This window comes from Lottia gigantea (genome assembly GCF_000327385.1).
Source record: "Lottia gigantea unplaced genomic scaffold LOTGIsca_228, whole genome shotgun sequence".
Classification (NCBI taxonomy): domain Eukaryota; kingdom Metazoa; phylum Mollusca; class Gastropoda; family Lottiidae; genus Lottia; species Lottia gigantea.
Window position 1 is genome coordinate 96,855 of NW_008708627.1, and position 17,648 is coordinate 114,502.

Here is a 17,648-nt window from a genome sequence, read left to right on the forward strand (position 1 = left end):
ATTTGCACCATTCCAATTTTCAATTGGATGTCTGTGGTTCTTGCAATTCCACTAAAACTAAGTGTTTCATGATGTCACTAATCGCCAATGGCCTTTTGTGATAAAGAATATTTTGCGATTAGTGACATCATCAAATACTTAGTTGTTCTGGAATTGCAGGAACCATGGACGTTTGACTGAAAATTGTAAAGGGTGCAAATTGATGCTCAGTATCCTTGATACACATAAAAAATTTAGAAAACCTCTTTACAATCCGTTTAATGATGGAATAAAATATTGCACTTTAAAAGATATCGATTGATCAATTCTCAAACTCGTATATGAATATGCAAGTCGTTTGTGGCTTCATTATCAAACAGTTCCTCTTCAGACAGGATTCCATCTATGATTGTTAAATAATTTGCATGGAACTTTGAAATTCCAGACTTTTCTCATTCTCAATAAAACTATATTGAATGTTCCTATAGTTTCCTGTTAGTCTTGCTTGTCAACCTGTCAATCAAAACCTAACATCACTCGCTATTTCTTTTTCATGTGCCTTTGAATCTTGAGATAGATTGATTCACAAAGGATTCGTTCCTTTGAAAGTTATTGATATTTCAATTGATATAAAATTAAAAATGGGTTTCATTTATGATAATGAACATGCTATTACTTATATGAATAGAAAGTAGAGATGTTCAAATGACTTGAAAAAATACCAATTTGTCTCACATGTCTATAATTAATTCATAATTAGCTAAATTAGGGGAGAATTACCCGCAGAATTCCAATGAGTGAACAATCAAGAAAGGTTAAAAAGTCATTTGTTGTTTATCCAGACTGTACATACAGGGACATTATGCAATAAGAATATAATGATATGATAAGATATAAATTCATTAGAAACACAAATTAATCAAATTGTTTGCTTAATTTTACGCCAAAAAATAAGGAAACTCATCTTTAACATTTATTTGAGAATTGAATTGAAATTTTGCACAAAGATGTATTGCTTGAAACAAATAAGATCTAGAGAAACATGTTTGTGATAACTAAATTGAAACTTTTAATCAAATTGGAACAATTTAGCTTCAAGTAAGTGAGTGGCAAACTTCAATGAATGCCATGTTGTTTTGTTTACATGGTGCATGAATGCATGAACAAATTTACATAGTTAATAACCTGTTCTATGAGTTCATAACATTTTTATTAACCTGTGTTATGAACTTGGGAACAGTACTGTTGTATGATAATTAGAATCTTTGTCTGCAAAATATGCTATCATATAATACAAATGTTTTTGTGGTTCATGTACATCGGAATTGGACAGCAAGGCATGTTTTTAGCTACTCCACAAAGCTAATAGTGTTTGCTCTGTAGGCATGTTAAGGGGTGGTCTGGCATAGCTATTTAAAGGTATAACACCTCTTATTATGACCAAAATATAGAATTTTTCAAAATGAGTCTTTGTTCATCACTGGACTTACCTGGTGTCATAACTATACAACAGAATCTCTCTATAATCTAATAAATCTATAAAACTAAGTAATTATGAAATATGCTTAGAACAGTGTTTCAATAATTATTTAGTTTAATGGATATATCATCTTATATAGAGATTCTATTCTTTAGTCATGGTACCTGGTAAGTCTAACTGATGAATATATACACTTATTGACCAAGTTTGAGACTTTAAATTTTATGTCCATTCTAAGAGGTAGTATTCCTTTAATTAAAATGCATACACTGTGCTGGTCAACCTGCAAGAATCTTGTATCCAGCCATATTAATTTCAAACTGGACTAATTGATGTGTTGGTAGCAATCCTAATGAGTTAACCCTGGGAATAAATGAAGGATTGCATCTAGAATAAATGATTAGCTCTCAGCAGGATTGAAATTCCTGCAATGTAAAAGAGTAATTTGATACCAAGCACTGTGATCAGGGCTGCCATTTGTGTCCTCAACCCAACTCCCCACATCCGTCAAACATATCAGAACAATTTTATGGTGTGAAATGTCATTTATTTTGCATGACCACAAGAATATGAGAAACATAAAATATTGGTGTAAAACTTACACTACATAAAACAACTCAAATATCTAATAATGCTCATATTCCTGTTGGGCTAAAACAATAATGATAAAATACGCCAAACACAGCCCCAGCTGTTACGGAATAAAGAGGCACACGCTCATGTACAGGAAGAAAACCCGCCATGTTGTATCAACCAAACGAAAACGAGGCCAAGCACCAAACGCTTTTTTTTTAATAATATTATGACTAACTCGTCGCTGACACGATCCGTTCAAACACTGAAATTAATCAGACAATAATATGCTACTTATCTTACAAGAAACAAAAGCCGATCGGCAAGTAAACGGCTGGTAATCGTAGTTTAAAAACTGCAAAATTACAACAAGTGTTTAACAGCCTTGGCGGGTTTCTTGAAGAATGACCCGGATGTTGTTTTATTAATAGTATGCAGAAAATAACCACACACCACAGGATTGGTTGAAACACAAAACGTATTATTTACAATAATATTTATTTGTGTGGTTTTAAAATAAAATAATGCTGATAATTCTCTTCTTAAATTTCAAATAACTTTTACAACTGACCTTCAAAGATGTTAAAGAGGAACAGTCAGCATTTTCGAGGATAGATTTTGGGTCTTTATTGTGCTTTAATAGTCTTTATAAGAAGTACTAAAATGCACGAAAATCTCAAAATCTCTTCAAATATACCCAAACTAGGAATTTTACTTTCAATTCTAAATATATATTTTCTATATATGGCAGCGTCTCAAAAAGACAAGTCATCTTTTTAATTTTGTAATTGTTTAATCCTAGATACACATGTATTTGATGGCTTAGATATCGACATTGAGCTGTGAACACTATTACTGATTGGCTTACCTTATGAAAGCAGATATGCACATTCAAAATTTTCCCATCTAATTCCTGCTCCGCCATTTTGAATTCTGCACCTACTATTTTTTCAGCACACGTGGAAAGCGTGCTTAAATCTGTTCCAACATGTTTTATTGAATGTCTGGTTGATTCTTTGAGTCCCGAACATGCAGAACTCATCAATCGAGTGGTCCCAGTTTTATTTCAGTTTTTTAACTCACATGGATTCAAGTCAATTCATTCTTGTTTATTTTTCTTTACTTTCAGGTGTACCATTTGCATTGAGACAAGCTGGATTTGGTTTAGGAATTATTCTAGTTGGTTTTGTTGCTTCTATAACAGGTAAGCCATATTCTGTTCATGACCTTACAATATGATTATTGTATGTATAATGTATGTATGTATAATGTATATATATATATAATGTATGTATGTATAATGCATCATATAGTTTATGTATATGTAATTATAATGGATGTATAGGTATTTATAATATATATATGTGTGTATGTATAATGTATTTGCTTCAGTCATACCATCATTTTCTCCCTACACTGGTTCCATCAATTTCTATTTTGGCGAAACAGATCTAGCAACGGCCAAATAAAACTGTGTGCGCAGCCAAAAATTCAAAGGTCACAGAGTCACGTGATACTCACGTGATTCAATATTGTATTAGAAAAAACACATCTTTGGAGGTGTGGAAAATCACCATTTAACAGGGTCTTTTTCTTCACTCTACTCCTGCTGACAACTGTCAAAATATCCATCAGAGGCTCGAATAGACTCAGATGTTGCGGACTAGTGTATGTATATGAACTTATGATGTATGTGCAATGTATATAAATGTATGTATAATGTGTGTATATGTAATTAAAGTATATGTAATTGAAGTATATGTAAAATGTATATGTATGTATTATGTATATTTAGGTATGTAGGTATTATGTATTCCGTCAATCAAAAATATCGTCCAAAGAGGAATAACTTTGTTTAATAGTGAACTCCTTTAAAGAGAAGTACCATCAGGTGTTTCCAAAAGAGTAAGACTGATCTGCTTCGATCATACATAATTTTTCTAGTTTGATTGACATTTTCTACTTGTGCATCTCCACTTCATTGTGATACAAAAGTAGCCCTGATGACTTCATCAAACACAATCTAAAAGTCTCTTCAATGGAAAGAGGCCTGAAGCCTTCAAACAAACCAGATAATGTGATGGCGTATTTTGACTGATGAGATGTATTTGGAAAGCTATAAGTAATTGAAGTGATGTTATAATGGATTATACCTCTTGACATTTATAATATTCCTATTCCAATGTCAATATATCAATGTCATTTTTTCAATGTCACTTTTTCAATACATAAAATCTACATTAGTTCATTTCTTTCTATGACTTTAAAGGGATTGTAAATTGGTTTTGTAAATGTGTATCGGGGACACTGATAGCATCAATTTGCACAATTTCGAATTTCAATCAGATGTCTGTGGTTCCTGCAATTCCACAAAAAATAAGTCTTTGATGATGCCATTAATTGCAAAATTTGCTTCACATAAGGTCTTAAGTTAAGTGTCCCCAATACACATGATAAATTTAATAAAACCAATACAATCCCTTTAAGATCAGTTCACATCTGTCTCCATTCCAGCCTCTAATAGATATTTTGATAGTTGTAGGCTGGTGTGCAGACAGAAAAACTAGGCCCTGTTTTGTGGGGGTCACAGCCAACTGTAATCACTAATCGCAAAATATGCTTTATCACATAATACAGCCCTTTGCGATTAGTGATGTCATCACACACAAACACAGTTTTAGTGTTCTGCTGTATTGGCATAATTTCCTCATTGCACACTAGGCGACATAGCATTGCTTATCTGCATTAGCTTTTTAAAGGGATTGTAAAGATGTTTTCTAAACTTTTTATTTGTATCGAGGACACTGATTTCCTCTCTAGTGACGTCATAAAACATGTTAGTTTTAATGAAATTACAAGAACCACAGACGTTGGAATGAAAATTGGAATGGTGTAAATTGATGCTATCATTGTCCTCGATACAAATAAAAAGTTAAGAAAACCTCTTCACAATCTGTTTAAGGATTTTTGATAAAGTGATTATTATCCTCATATTGAAGAAAATCAATACTGCGTTCCTACTATTTCCTTTTCTGCCATTAACTTGTCATTTTTCTGTCAATACTGATTAACTTTGTTACCACATTAAGATAGTCTACCCCATTTTTTGCATTATTAAATTATTTTGTTTTGTTTTTCTGTTTTTAGATTACTCCATTTTCCTGTTAATAGAAGGAGGTCGTCTGTCTAATACACATTGTTACCAGGTTAGATAATATATGATATTCTTGCCTATAGTGTAGCTTATACCAGACGCAATTATTGCTTTTTGATATCTTTTATGCCCATTCAACAGCTCATAATGGAAGCAATGGAATTTTTCTTATAACCAATCATTAAGCAATAAATATGATGTAATTATCCATTGTAAAAGCTTTTGTTTAACATGACAGGTTAACCAACATTTTGATCAATCATACCTTAGTCTCAGAAACGGGAATTTTTAGCTGAATCATTCAGTAATAGTGTTCACAGTTCACCAAATGTTAGCTTTCAAATCCATGTGTGTCCAGAATTATCTGATACACATAAAAAAACTTTAGAAAACTCTTTACAATCCCTTTAACAGTCTGGATTGAAAACTAATTTTAAAATTTCAATTACTGTTCAATTACCAATTTTGAAATTGAAAATAAAACGTTTTTTTTTTCTGAATGCAATATTTGAACAACCTAATTTAGAACCAGACATTTGACATTTTAGAGAAAATGTAGGATTTTGATATATTCTGTTGATCTTTTTTTAAGAATCGAATCATGTCCTTTTTTACAGCTAGTCTTGCTGTCAGATCTTTCTACTTCTAGTCTTTGGCCTTGGGATCTGTTATAACAGCTTGTCTTGCCCTTGAGTACTTTCTACTTCAAAGTTTGAGCCTTCAAATCCATGTGTGTCCAGAATTATCCGTGTTTGAAAGTGTCTTGGGACACTGTCAATAGAAAAGAGATATATAGCATTAAGAAGAGAAATTCTTAGTTTGAGATATTTTTGAAGGAATTATGCGATTTTCATACATTTCTAGTACTTCTGAAGACTATTTACATATATTCAAGAATCAAATCACCCCCCCCCCCCACCCCCCCTCCTCCAAAATGCTGCATCTATCCCTTTAACTTAGGATTTATGGTTCATGTCTCTGTTCTGGTATATTCTAAAATTTCCCCAGGGACATGAAAGATTTGATTTATGTTTGTTTCAACAATGTAAATGACCACACTTGAGAATTACTTATTGATTGCTATGGCCAGTCTCCAAGGAAGCAGGGATATTTTATGGCTTTCCTATAATGCACAGAACATGTTAGACATGTTAGCATCATATCTTGAATATGGGTTTCAACATGGTGTTATTAACCCGTATTAAACTAAGCCCACTACGTTTCGTTTTGGGGGCATGGAAATCTGACCAATCATATCGTTAGAACAAAAATGTGGTCATGTAAACAAACACAACACCGCTTTGCCACCGCCCGTTTGAAGAGATAAGAACACATTCTTTCCAAGTAGATATTCCAAAGTAAGGTTTTTATTTCCTCTCTGCTTCCATTCTTACTAACGAAAATCTTACTCGATCCTGTACCGTACATATTCATCAAAATATGTAATGGCACGCTGCTGTAGTTTTGTTTATATTCGAAAACAAAGAGTCATAATGAGTGATTTGTTTTGATTGGCTGAAATTTGCTTCCAATACAGTAGGGCCAATTTCGAGAGGACAATATTTAGCTATGAATACTTAATTTTTCTCACTTGTGTTACCCCAGCCCCGAGGAAGTATGACGAATGGGAATGTAATTTGGACATGATGGATGTGTCACATGGAAAGACATAAAATGGAATTTGATTTTATACTTTTCTACAACTTGTTTGCTAGTAATGAAGGGAACGGACACACACTGTGTTCGCACAAACATCACTGACGAACACTTTTACGAACTTTCAAATGGTACCAAAAAGTCTAATATGGCATCTACGAGATTTCAAGAGGTCACCCATAATATGGCCCAAAATTTAAAGGGAGCATCAAACATCTGCAGAACTCATGTTTGTTTAGGTCCAATGCAAAGGAACTGAAACTGTGCTTGCAAATTGCAAAAAAAAACAAAAATTATTTTTTCATTTTTTATATCCATCTTTGATGAAATGATTAATGTTTATTTTTAGGACATGGTTCTAGTGGCGTTTGGTAAACCAGGGTATTACATTCTTACAGTTTTACAATTTCTTTATCCTTTTATTGGTAAGTATCTAGTGGCTGTTATAGGCAGTGCTTTTTTGGGCCATTTGCTCGGTTTTTTATTATCTTTTTTGTTTAATATAGCCACTTCAGTTAGGGTCTAACGACAGCTCTCTTAAAAGTTGAAATTGACCAAAAATGAGAGGGCAGAAATTTGATTGGTTAAAGCAGACGTCATCGAGTTAGGTCAAAAAGTTAATTTGACAAACGTTCAAGTGGGCTGTCGTTAGACCCTAACTGAAGTGACTATACTAAAAATAAAAGCTCACAAAGAAAAAACAGAACGAAAGTGTTGTGCCTTGATCTAATGGAGCTATATTCTACCTGAAGTTGCTATGCTAAACTTTTGTTCCATGTTCTTCTGTGAATCTTCTTTCTGATTTAATCAAGTAATAAAGCTTGGCAATGCCTGTAATTTTGAAGCAATCAAAATATTTTTTCTAGCTATCTAATGAAAAAAACTGGAATGAAAGTTTGGTCTTAGTTTTATTAGTCTGTGAAAGTACTAATAAAGTATTATATATTTATAGCTATGGTGAGTTATAATGTGATTATTGGTGATACTATTACCAAGATAGTTCTCATGTTTGCTGGAGATGGTAAGAAAATTATTTATTTATATCATTATTAAGGTGGGAGTCAATCTATTTAAAGGGACAGAGGCGCCATTTTTTTGACCAATCATACCTTAGTCTCAGAAACAGGATTTTTTAAGGTAAGTTAATCAGTAATAGTGTTCACAGCTCTCTTCAGACATACCACCATTTTGTGGGGTTGATTTGTGTTTTGAATATATTATGTAAATAGTCTTCAGAAGTACTAGAAATCCACAAAAATCCCTCTTTCTCTTTCTGTTTCTATATGTCTTTTTTATATATAACAGAGTCTCAAAAAATGACGACTCAGATAATTCTGAACACACGTGTATTTGAAAGCTTAAAAGTCGACGGTAAACTGTGAACACTATTACCGATCAGCTTAGCTAAAAATTTCTGTTTCTGACATTAAGGTACAGTTAGTAAAACAGATGGCAAACCTGTCCCTTTAACGGAATCAGACTGAATTTATACAATCTTATTATCTAACAGTCAGGTGTCAAATGGTGGATATTTTTTAATAAAGTTTGCTTTTATACGTGTGTCTACAATGAGGAACCGATTTTCTAATCTCCTCCATTAAGTTTAGAGAATATTATTGTCTGTTTAGATTTTACATCCCTGAATACAGACAATAACTCCAATCATCTTTTATATCTTTGACATTTATCGCTTGGTTTACACTTAAATATCCAATGATTTATCGTCTAGTATGCCTTGCAATGAAACCATACAAATCAAATCATATTATCTTAGCAATATTTGTTTGCAGAAATTTAGACATTTATCAACATTGTCTGATAATATTGAATTTGACAAGCAGAATGTATATAGTCTGTTACACTCAATTCTGATTTGACTATTTTGACAAATTTATGCACCAGCTAAAGTAAAATTGAATTTGACAAGCAGAATGTATATAGTCTGTTACACTCCATATTGATTTGACTAATTTGACAAATTTATGCACCATACAGCCTTCTTATTTTTTCATTAAAGGGACAGGGTCGCCATCCATTTGACCTTTACCTTAGTCTCAGAAGTGGGAATTTTTCAGCTAAGTTCACAGTTCATCATCCACATTTGAGGCTTCAATTGCATGTGTGTCTAGAATTTGAAAGTTAAAATGACGACTAGTCTTTTCTTGAGATTATCATATATAGAAAAGACATCTATAGAAATATATAGTGAGGAATTAAGGAATTATGCAATTTTTTGTACATTTCCAGTAGTTCTGAAGACCCAAATCAATTCCCAAAAAAGGATAGCCTGTCCCTTTAAAAACATATTTCAATCTGGATTTACTTTTAAATTTTTAAACTAATGCTTCACCTTAGGCTATCTGAAAGCTTTATTGAATGGTTTAATAGAACTTTTTAAGAAGATTTACTTTTCCATTTCAAAATTATCAGACATATTGTCTTCTGCTGTCTTTGTATCAGTTTCTGGGATTATGGTATTAGGAACTTGCAGGCATTGTTAACAGACTGCCTTATTGTCAAAACCTTTTACAGTGTCTCTTTGCTCCATTTCAGTGTCATATTCAGTTCAGACTGCTGCATTGTTCAAATTTAATAGTACCTTTAAAGATGGATTCCCTTATTTTCATTTATGAAAATGAAAATGCTAATACTTAGTAGAGGTGTTCTAATGACTTGGATAAATACCAGTTTGTCTCACATGTCCTTAATTAATTCATGATAAGCTAAATTAGAAGAGAATTACCAGCAGAATTACAATGAGTGACAGATCAATATTTATGCCAGTATAAACGAGGGTTATGAGGCCCAAGACTGACCAAGTATTCTGAAATAGATATTTAGATGATTTTATTTTATGTACATGATATCTCAGTCTTAAAAAGTTTCAAATTTATTTATTTCTATATTTCAGGTTATTCGATAGTACATTCTATATTAGGAAATCGTCAATTTATTATATTCCTTAGTACTTGTTTTGTTACATTACCATTATCATTATATAAAAATATATCTCGCCTCAGTAAGGTGAGTCCAATTTGTTTTACATTACCATTGTCATTATATAAAAATATATCTCGTGACGATATGATACGTATTGCGATATTGTGTAATGGGATAAAAATTAACATTTTACCTTCAAAGTTTCTATATATAGTTTCTATAACTTTATAACTGTGATATTTGGTAATATAGTTGATAGAAGTGGTTATTGTCTAATAAATAGTTTCTATATATATTAAGTTATAACTTTATAACTGTGATATTTGGTAATATAGTTGATAGAAGTGGTTAGCGTCCACTGTCTTATAAATAGTTTCTATATATATTAATTTATAACTTTATAACTGTGATATTTGGTAATATAGTTGATAGAGGTGGTTAACATCCACTGTCTTATAAATAGTTTCTATATATATTAATTTATAACTTTATAACTGTGATATTTGGTAATATAGTTGATAGAAGTGGTTAACATCCACTGTCTTATAAATAGTTTCTATATATATTAATTTATAACTTTATAAATGTGATATTTGGTTATATAGTTAATAGAAGTGGTTAGCGTCCATTGTCTTATAAATAGTTTCTATATATATTAATTTATAACTTTATAACTGTGATATTTGGTAATATAGTTGATAAAAGTTGTTAGCGTCCACTGTCTTATATATAGTTTCTATATATATATTAATTTATAACTTTATAACTGTGATATTTGGTAATATAGTTGATAGAAGTGGTTAACATCATAGAAGTGGTTAACATCCATTGTCTTATAAATAGTTTCTAGATATATTAATTTATAACTTTATAACTGTGATATTTGGTAATATAGTTGATAGAAGTGGTTATTAGTGTCCACTGTCTTATAAAAAGTTTCTAACAATTTCAGTGAAAAAAATTGTTATATCATAAAACAACTTAAAAAAATCCCCATTTTTTCATGTAATAAAAGGTATCGCCAAGTATCGATACACAATGTCGTGATACGATACACGTATCATGGCATTTCGTATCACGATACATCGATTCACCGATATATTGTGTCAGCACTATCCTCGTACACATACAAAATTGAGAAAAACCTTTTACAATTCCTTTAAGAAAATACTGCCATCACCTTCTAATTTTCTGATTATCTTCCTAATAGCTGGCAACCCTATTTGCATTGTATAAAATCAGCAATTTAATTAGAAAACCTATCTCTTCCTTTGATAAATACTGAATAATTTATCAGACTTATTTCAATTTCACTAGAAAAATAAATTACTATAAAACCCAAAATATTGATTTTTCTTGTTTCATTTATTGAAATCTGAAGGTTGACTTGACATCATACTGTCTCTTGGGTTTTGTGACAATAGTTTCTTTAATCTCTCTTATTGTGTATCTTATACAGGGTTCAATTTAAGTGGTATCGCAGTTTATGATTCAAAATGACCCCTTTTGTGACCCAATATTTCATATGACCCTCATTTGCGATGCAATATTTCATATGACCCAATATTTCATATGCCCCCCCCCCCCCTTTGCTATCCAATATTTTGTATGACCCCCTTTTACAATCCAATATATCATACGACCCTTTTTGTGATTCAATATTTCATATACCCCAATAATTCATATGACCCCTTTTGTGATTCAATATTATATATACCCAATAATTCATATGACCCCCTTTTGTGATTCAACATTTCATATACCCCAATAATTCATATGACCCCCTTTTGTGATTCAATATTTCATATACCCCAATAATTCATATGACCCCCTTTTGTGATTCAATATTTTATATGCCCCAATAATTCATATGACCCCCTTTTGTGATTCAACATTTCATATACCCCAATAATTCATATGACCCCCTTTTGTGATTCAATATTTTATATACCCCAATAATTCATATGACCCCCTTTTGTGATTCAACATTTCATATACCCCAACAATTCATATGACCCCCTTTTGTGATTCAACATTTCATATATCCCAATAATTCATAAGACCCCCTTTTGTGATTCAATATTTCATATACCACAATAATTCATATGACCCCCTTTTGTGATTCAACATTTCATATATCCCAATAATTCATAAGACCCCCTTTTGTGATTCAATATTTTATATACCCCAATAATTCATATGACCCCCTTTTGTGATTCAACATTTCATATATCCCAATAATTCATAAGACCTCCTTTTGTGATTCAATATTTCATATACCGCAATAATTCATATGACCCCCTTTTGTGATTCAACATTTCATATATCCCAATAATTCATAAGACCCCCTTTTGTGATTCAATATTTCATATACCCCAATAATTCATATGACCCCCTTTTGTGATTCAATATTTCATATACCCCAATAATTCATAAGACCCCCTTTTGTGATTCAATATTTCATATATCCCGATAATTCATAAGACCCCCTTTTGTGATTCAATATTTCATATATCCCGATAATTCATATGACCCCCTTTTGTGATTCAATATTTCATATATCCCGATAATTCATAAGACCCCCTTTTGTGATTCAATATTTCATATACCCCGATAATTCATATGACCCCCTTTTGTGATTCAATATTTCATATATCCCGATAATTCATATGACCCCCTTTTGTGATTCAATATTTCATATATCCCGATAATTCATAAGACCCCCTTTTGTGATTCAATATTTCATATACCCCGATAATTCATAAGACCCCCTTTTGTGATTCAATATTTCATATATCCCGATAATTCATAAGACCCCCTTTTGTGATTCAATATTTCATATACCCCAATAATTCATATGACCCCCTTTTGTGATCCAATATTTTATATGACCTCTTTTGTTGATTACATCCAGATCTTTGATTACATCAGGGTGACGACAAGGATTCATTCTAACTTCTTCAAAAAGAGTTCCACGCTTCTCAGACTGCTTGAGTTTACTATAATGTAAATGGGCACGTAAATGGGCACATTTTATCGTGGCCTGGTCTGGAATGAGAACGGAACACTTTATAGTGGCCTGATGTAAATGGGTTTATAAAAAGAAAGAAAGAACAACTATATTTTACAAGGATAACAACTTAGGTTCACAGTTAAGGATCCTTTCTACAAGCTGGTCCTTGGCAGTGATCTTTCCATTTACAGCTGGGTCCCAGTGTCGGAGCAAGGTTTAAGTCCGATGAGATTTTTACCTGATAAACCTGCTTTCAGGGCTGTGTGGGGGCGGCAACCCCCTCTGCCCCTCCTTTGGCTCCGCCACTGGTGGGTCACCCCGAATTATGAGTGATGAAGACTTAAGGTCATCAGATTTTTACACGCTGATTGCGATTAGAACCCATAGTCACCATTTGCTTGACATAACCAAGTAAATGACGTCATGTAAAGAACCAACGCTCTCACTGACAGTGCTATAGAACCTTAATATTAGTACCTCCACAAATTACACCTAATGTGACAATTAGATTGTTACTGGTTAATATTTCTAATTAAAGGCTTGATTTTGCCTGTCGTGTAATCATCAGCGATTCCAATCAATATGTTATCTGATTGTCACAAATCAAATTTCTGTTTACATAGAATGAAATAAGACTTGATATCATACAGATTGTCTTTGAAGCAGTAAAAAAACAGAGTCCTTTATCTAGCTTTTAATAATTTAATCTAGAATATCTAGTCATTATATTACACGTATTCATTTTTTCCATGTCGATTTTTTTTAAAGGGATTGTAAAAAGGTTTTCTAAATTTTGTATGTGTATTGGGGATATTGATAGCATAAATTTGCACCATTCTAATTTTCAATCAGACTTCAGCACTAACTTTTTGATGATTAATCGCAAAATATGCTTTATCATATAAGGCCCTTTACGATTGGTGACCTCATCATACACTTAGTTTTAGTTGAATTGAAGGAACCACAGACATCTGATTGAAAATTGGAATGGTGTAAATTGTAAATCAGTGTCCCTGTACATATAAAAAAATTTCGAAAACCTTTTTACAATGCCTTTAATGTTGGCCAAAAGAGTGACTTTTGTCATTTATTTTCCAGTGGGCGTTTTTATCCATTGTTTTGATTTGGTTTATATTTGTGTGTGTTGTTATTAGAACAGCAGGTTTTGCCAAAGATATGTAAGTAAATTTGGAATTTTTTTTTTTTTCTTTTTACACTTGTAAAAGTGGACCATATTACAACATGTAGGTCTTTAAAAGCAAAATATGCTGTATCACTTAAGGCCTCTTGCAATTAGTGACGACATCAAACACTTAGTTTGAATGAAATTGCAGACATCTAATTGAAAATTGGAATGGTGCTAATGATGCAATCAGCGTCCCTAATACACATAAAAAAAATTCGAAAAACTCCTTACAATCCCTTTAATAGAATGGATAATTGCAGTGCAAAAATTACATTACCAATTTTGTTTATTTTTCAGTCCTGCTACAGAAGGGGCATGGAATTTTGCTAACTACAATGTAACACAAGCTATAGCTATTTTAGCATTTGGTAAGTGGCAAATTTGATATATTTTAGATTGTTTGGACTACTCTAATATTTTATTAAAGAAGTGTGCTTATTTAAGGACTGAATGTAGTTTTTTTTGCGTTCATTGGTTGATGAACTCAGAATTTTCACGTGTTAATTCGAATGAATGGTGTAATCAAATTTGAATTAGATAGACTTTTTTGCAGCGTAGTACTATAAATTGCATTCCAATTAAAATTATATCTAACTTTCCTTCTGTTTTTTATTAAAATTTTTTTTTTAATATGGTCACATCAGTTAGGGTGGTCTAATGACAGTCATCATGGACAATGATCAAATTAACCTTTTGACCTAACCAGATGAACACCGTGTCACAAAATGCCAGGGCTGGAGAGGGTATAAATTTGATTGGTTAAAGCAGACCTCATAGAGTTAAGTCATAAGGTTAATTTGACTAACTGTTAATGGCTGTCGTTTGACCCTAACTGAAGTGGCAATATTGAAAATAAAAGCGAATAAAAAACGGAAAGAAAGTTTGATCTTAATTTACTTAGACTGCTATAATTGGAATTTTGTATTTCAGCTTATATGTGTCATCATAATACATTCCTAATTCATGGATCATTAGATAATCCAACTTCTAAACGTTGGAGTACAGTCACCCATCTCAGTATTGGTTTCGCTGCATTCATGTGTATATTAATAGGAGTAGTGGGTTATATTTCTTTTACTGGACATACACAAGGTATGATATATTAACCAATGTTGGCTGTGGGTTCCAATCTCGATTGGTGTGTGAAAATTTGATGACCATGAATAAATCATCTTCACTTATTGACCAAAGTTCCGAATGCGTACCATGTGTTCTGAAAAAAACCTTCCAGACAGAATTCAAAATGGCAGAGAAGGAAATAGATTGGAAAATTTTAATTGTGACATATTCTACTTTCATACCATTTGATTGAGGCCAGATTTGCAACAGTCGGAACCTGTTTAGAACTCTCCAATCGAGCACCAACCAATTCAATTATTTTGTAATTCCAGGTGACTTGATGGAGAATTATTGTCGAGATGATGTATTGATGAATATAGCACGATTATGTTTCTCTATTACTATCATGTTAACATACCCTGTTGAATGTTTTGTAACACGAGAGGTAAATATTCTATCTTGATATCTAGCTATATAGTCAAACATTTTTTTACATCCAGACCTCATTATAATGTAGTCATATATTGTCATCGCCCCTGTCCATCCGTCCGTCCACAAGTGGCTTGTGAATACAATAGAGACTACAGTTTTCACACGATTTAAATGAAATTTGGTGTAATCATTTATATTACAATGAGATCTTGGTCATCTTCGAATTTGAAGACTTAGGAAAAATGCATCAAAATTTGTTGGCAGTTTATGTCAAAATTTTACGAAATTTTGTGTGTTTGATTAAATCAACAATATCATGTTCAAATTAGATTTTTGGTATGATTTGACACAGATTGGTGACTGCCTTTGATATACAAAGATTGATTAGGGAAGTGGGTGTAATTTGCTAGGCAACCACTTGTTTACATCCAGAACCCATTTCAAAACAAAACAGCCGTTCATTCACCATTCTTTGGTAGAATTCAAACAAGCTAGACAAATTCTGTCCATTAATACTTGCACTATCCAAAAAGAGAGTGTTCAATGCTTCTCAGAATACATCTGTAGTTCCTGTCACCAAAGTCCAGTGTTGGAGAGGGCTGAAATCTGATTGGTTGGCTGGATCATCAAACAGATGAACTTTCAAGAGGCCTGTCTTTAGACCCTAACGCAAGTGGCTAAAAATAACAGAACGAAAGTGTGAACTTATTTTCAAAAGACTAGCTGCCAGGCAAGGTAACATACTCCCACTGGCAGCTCATTTTAAATTTTTAGCTCAGTGTTTGTGGAAAAAATATTTTTGTATTATAGGTTATAGAAAATGCTGTTTTTGCCTCCAACCCACCGATTCCATTATGGAGACATGTGACCATTACAGTCATTGTGGTATTTTTAGCGGGAGCTGTTTCCATGTCAACAGATTGTTTAGGTGTTGTACTAGAATTTAATGTGAGTACTGTTGGGTTTTTAATTTTTAATAACCCATATTAAAGGGATTGTAAAGAGGTCTTCTAAAAATTTTATGTGTATCGGGGACAATGAAAGAATCAATTTGCGCCATTCTAATTTTTAATCAGACGTCTATGGTTCTTGCAATTCCACTAAAACTAAATGTTTGATGACATCACTAATTGCGAAGGACCAAATTTCAAGAAAAATGACGTCACTTATTTTTTGTGGAATGGCAAGAAACACAGACGTCTGACTGAAAATTGGAATGGTGCAAATTTATGAAATTGGTGAATCACTAAAATCAATTTTAAATAAGTTTTTTTATCCAATCAGATTACTATATTTCTTAACATTTAGATTATTTGTTGTTTTCGAAAATAAGGTCTCTTAGCCCTGTTTCCAAAATATAGTATACATACGAATAAATTAATGATTCACTAACGTCAAAAGTAACTTTTTTCTCCACTTAATGTGTAAGTTCAATCGAACAAATTTTTGAGAAACAGTGTCCTGGACTATAACTTCCAAATTGCAAGAATATGTAATAATCCAAAATATTTTCATTTCAGGGAGTGTTGGCTGCGGCACCATTGGCATATATCATTCCATCGTTATGTGTAATGAGGTTACGTCAAGAAGCGTTATTCTCGCGTGGTAATATTGGCCCAATACTTACTGCCATATTTGGTATCCTGGTAGCCATTGTTGGAACTATATTAGCTATTGTAAACGCCGTGAGCAGTGAGGGCTGTAGTCATGGAAAAGAATTGCCGTATTGCCTTGCTAAAAATCAAACCTCAGACTTATTTTCTATGAGCACAACTGCAACACCAACAGCATCAACATCAACAACGTCAATGTTTTTGTGATGAGTGAACAGTTGAACTGTTGCTGTTTCGTATATTATAAGTGTTTGGAAATCAGTGGGAATTAAAAATGGCGGAATAATAATTTGTTTTTGAAAAATATAATTGAAGAAATTTAACACGTATGTGCAAGAAAATAAATTTGGAGTATTTTAGGGGCATGCACAGTGATGGCTGTAGTCTTCCGAGACTGGGGGTACAAATAAGGGTACAACTATCGATGCTATTTACAAGTTTGGCTTCTCTGTGGAGGCATCATAGTCGCAAAACTCTCATGGAGCGTCTGAGAGGGGGGGTTCTCTGAAGAAAATTTTAGAAAAAAGGGATTGATTTGGTGCATTCTGAAACATATTTTGGGA

At 32.5% G+C, this 17,648-nt stretch overlaps 1 protein-coding gene across 1 annotated transcript; it reads left to right on the forward strand.

Moving 5' to 3' along the window:
* Positions 1–1,616: 1,616 nt before the first annotated feature.
* On the forward strand, positions 1,617–17,292 carry LOTGIDRAFT_174956 (hypothetical protein; the record flags this gene model as incomplete). Its single annotated transcript, XM_009054845.1, has 12 exons — positions 1,617–1,626; positions 3,162–3,236; positions 5,180–5,238; positions 7,192–7,267; positions 7,795–7,863; positions 9,754–9,866; positions 13,894–13,973; positions 14,279–14,349; positions 14,912–15,073; positions 15,373–15,485; positions 16,283–16,420; positions 16,993–17,292. 12 exons carry the CDS (start codon positions 1,617–1,619, stop codon positions 17,290–17,292), a joined length of 1,266 nt encoding a protein of 421 aa, XP_009053093.1.
* Between the last annotated feature and the right edge of the window lie 356 nt (positions 17,293–17,648).